Source organism: Chrysochloris asiatica, unplaced genomic scaffold (genome assembly GCF_000296735.1).
Source record: "Chrysochloris asiatica unplaced genomic scaffold, ChrAsi1.0 scaffold00205, whole genome shotgun sequence".
NCBI classification, from domain to species: Eukaryota; Metazoa; Chordata; class Mammalia; order Afrosoricida; family Chrysochloridae; genus Chrysochloris; species Chrysochloris asiatica.
In genome coordinates, this window is record NW_006408723.1 from 403,550 (window position 1) to 407,238 (window position 3,689).

A 3,689-nucleotide genomic window follows, 5' to 3' on the forward strand; every position below is an offset into this window, starting at 1 on the left:
AAGTGAGATTGAAAAGTCCTCCCCAGGGGCCTACCATCCCTTAGCCTAGCTGTTGACTCATCTTTAACTTGATTTTCTGGGCTGCCATCCCCAAGGGTTGCCATTGTTCCTTCCCCAGTTATTTTGCACCACCCACTACCTCCTTTTTACTATCATTCTTTGTATGCACTCAAGGAGATAGGGCTGTGTCAGTCTAAATCTTTTCTGAAACTATCTAGCATCGTTGCTTTTCAGACTTCTAGCATCAAAATGGGTTTGGATGTTATAGGGGGAGCCAAACAGCTGTACTGTGTCATCCAGAGGATTCCAGCTTAGGGTGACACATGACGTCACCATAGCTGTACTGTGATCCAGTTGATCTCTGAGGAATCTGATTTTTGATCTTTCTCATTAGTGGGATCCATCACCTCTTTTCCTACCTTTTACTTTGTCCTGTTCTAGGGATATAGGAATTCACCTCTTAGGAAATAAAGTGAAATGCTTCTGTGCAAAGTACATTTTAGCTAATATTTGTGTTTAAATTTTGTGATAGCATTTAGTGGCTCACTTGCCCTAATCTTGATCCCTTGGTCCTCTGGTAATGAACTATTGTTTCACTATTTTACAGAGTCCTGGTGATTTCAAGTATTTTTGCTGAGTTTGTAAAAGAGACACTTGGATGTTGGATTAACAAAGAACTTTGAAATTCTTTGAGAAGCTTCAAATTGGAGGATCTTGAATTTTCACCCTAGTCTAGCAGCTGTGCTGCTCACTTAAATCCAGATGAATGAAGACCCCATTCGGAAAGACACCTGGCCAGCGGTCCAGAGCTGATGCAGGTAAGTAGTTGGAGTGTGAGCAGAGTTGAGTATAATAAATTTTAGACCAATGAAAGCTGAGTACTTTCACATAATACCTAGCATTTTGCCAATCTTGAACCTTTGCTATTTCCAGTATTTTGTGATAGAAATTTGGTGGTTAATTAGCATAAGAATACACATGTGGGGATGAGTTTGAAAGGCAGGGATCATAGTAATCTTTCACATTCTAGCAACTTAGTGATACCCAGTAAATTGTACATACTAATTTAATCTCTCACATTCTAGCAACTTAGTGATACCCAGTAAATTGTACATACTAATTTAATATAATTAGAGTAAAATACAGGATTTTGAAAGAAGAAATGAAAGTGAGGTGATTAGATTTGAGTAGGGGTTAGGATTTTTATAGCAGGTTTAAGAAAAATAAATAAATTGGAATTTTTACATGTTTATTTGAAGGACTAATGTTGGATGCTGTTGAGCTGATTTTTGTCTCATAATGTGCCCATGTGTAGAACTACCTAGCGAGTTTTCTAGGCTGTAATCTTTATAGGAGGGGAGCATGGTATAAGCATGGATAAACCACGGTGTTGGTGGTTTGAGCCCACCAGCCGCTCTACAGGATAAAGATGAAGCTTTCTGCTCCCACAAAGATTTACAGTATCGGAAGCACCTCTACAGTATTACTATGAGTTGGAACCTACTAGATGGCACTGAACAAACCACAGTCTTTATAGGAGTAGATTGCTCGGTCTTTTCTCTAGTTGCACTACAGTCTGGGGTTGAGCTGCTAAGCTCTGTGACCAAGGCTGCTTAGTCTGTGGAAATGAAATGGGTATCTACTAGAAATTGTTAATTCTTAGTTTTGTGGTACACGACTAATACAATTAGAAGAATAGACTTGGCCTGTTTTTTTTTTTTTTCATCCCCATTAAAAAATAAAAATCTTACAGGCTATACTTTAAAATGGTGGGTGGGGGTGGTATGTCATGGAGTCAGTTCCTACACACTACGCACTTCCTAGTGACCCTGTGTAGGGTTTCCGAGACTGTAAATCTTTATTATAGAAACGGAAAGTCACTATTCAACCAATGCTCATTATACTTTTAAAATATACTTTATATGTTATACTTTAAAATAGGTATATGACATTTTACTTAGAATTTGTTCTTCATTCCAGAAACATATTTGGATATTGAAAAAAAAAAAAAGTGTGCCATAACATTTTACGGTTCTTTGATAAATGAACTTGAGGATCATTAACAAAATTATTAATCCTAGAAAGGTGATTGTTAGGTGATTTAGAATGATTCCTTGTACTTATTTGCTAAAGTATTTGTAGTCCTTTGTAAAGGAGCCCCAGGGATTAAGCTTTTAAGACTCTTTTACCTTTTTCTGACATAACTATTTATTATTTATTAGTAAGCATAAATTGGGATAGTGGTTATTTACTTAAGTGTAAGTCATCTGAGAGCTTGTTTTTCAGAATCCCACTTCTCTCTTACTAGTTGTGTTAACTTGGGTATGTTTCTTATTCTTGAACCAATGGAGAGTAAATGTAGCCTTATGTGTCAAGTGCTTGACACATAAGTAACATTATAGTTACTTGGTAAATAGCATTATTATTGATCATTCTACTTACAGTAAAATATTTTTGTTAAATCTTATTAATTTTAGAGAAAATATACTGCTGTCAAGTTTTTGTAAATCAATTTTACCTCCTTAGTCTCTGGCTTTTGAAATTTTTGAAAATTTATTATTATTTTGTTAGAAAACTCAACAAAGTAAATTTATTGTTGACATTTTTTCCTTTTTGACCTGTTTGAGAAATGTGTTGAACAAAGAAAAACCCAACAACTTCATAGACCGGAAAATAAACTTTTTTTTTTTTTTTTAAGGTTTTCATTGTGGATTGAGTGAAAGTTTACAGGGCAGATATCATCAGTTTTACATTCAACAAATCAGACACCTTGTTTCTGTTTCATTGCAATGTTTTATAATCCCCTCCATGTACCATCAGTTTATAGTATTTTTCACTATTCACTTTAGCTCTTTAAAACAAACAAACAAACATTCAGGCATATATAATACGTACATAATACAACCCCAAAGGGAACATTCTGCAAGTCTGCCTCCTGGCCACCAGCTCTGTCTAAGTCCCTCTCTTCCCATGAATCCAGAGTCTAGCTGCTCCCCCTCTCCATGTCCCCATCTCTGCCTCCGTCTCTGGCTTCGCTGTTTCTTGGATAAGGTCCCGCATTCTGCTTGTGCTCTTCTCCCTTGACGGTTTTAGGGTCCTCTGTTTCTGGACTGTAAGATTTAACTACTCCCCTATTTTTGTTACAAAACTTCTACCTTTACAATTGTGACAGTTGCAATTAGTCATGATAAGAATTATTATTGAATCATAAGAATCTTATTCCCATCTCTTTGAACCAGTGCCATCTATCTAGACAAGATAAAAACTATTCAGTGGGAACTCGTTCTTCCCCCATACACGCTTAAACTAAACTCCATCATGAAACCTTGTAAGCCAGTTAGTTCTTGCTGGTGATGGTGGTTATGTGCCATGGAGTCGTAGCGATAATGTACAGAATTTCCGAGGCTGTAAATTTTTATGGGAGCAGAAAGCCTCATCTTTCTCTCGCGGTACAGCTGGTAGTTTCGAACTGCTGACCTTGCGGTTCGCAGCCCGCTTTGTAACCACTACACTATCAGAGCTCCTTCCTATTTTAGGTACCCAGTGTCTAAGTTGCCTGTCCCTATGTACCCTATGTACAGAGGGGATAGCATTGATAATACATATGAAGACTCCTTCCCTCTCTATTGGTATTTAGAGTTACTACCTCCATGAGTATAGGTCAGGTTCATCAAATTGTAGCAATTTAC

General features: G+C 37.1%; 1 protein-coding gene across 1 annotated transcript in view; it reads left to right on the forward strand.

Annotated features, from left to right (window-relative positions):
- The first annotated feature begins 598 nt into the window (after positions 1-598).
- SPIN1 (spindlin 1) overlaps positions 599-3,689 on the forward strand; it is a 113,445-nt gene continuing 110,354 nt past the window's right edge. Inside the window, exon 1 of the mRNA XM_006872580.1 lies at positions 599-818. Within this exon, the coding sequence (XP_006872642.1) occupies positions 767-818 (52 nt within the window). The 5' untranslated portion in view covers positions 599-766. The remainder of the gene's footprint in view (positions 819-3,689) is intronic.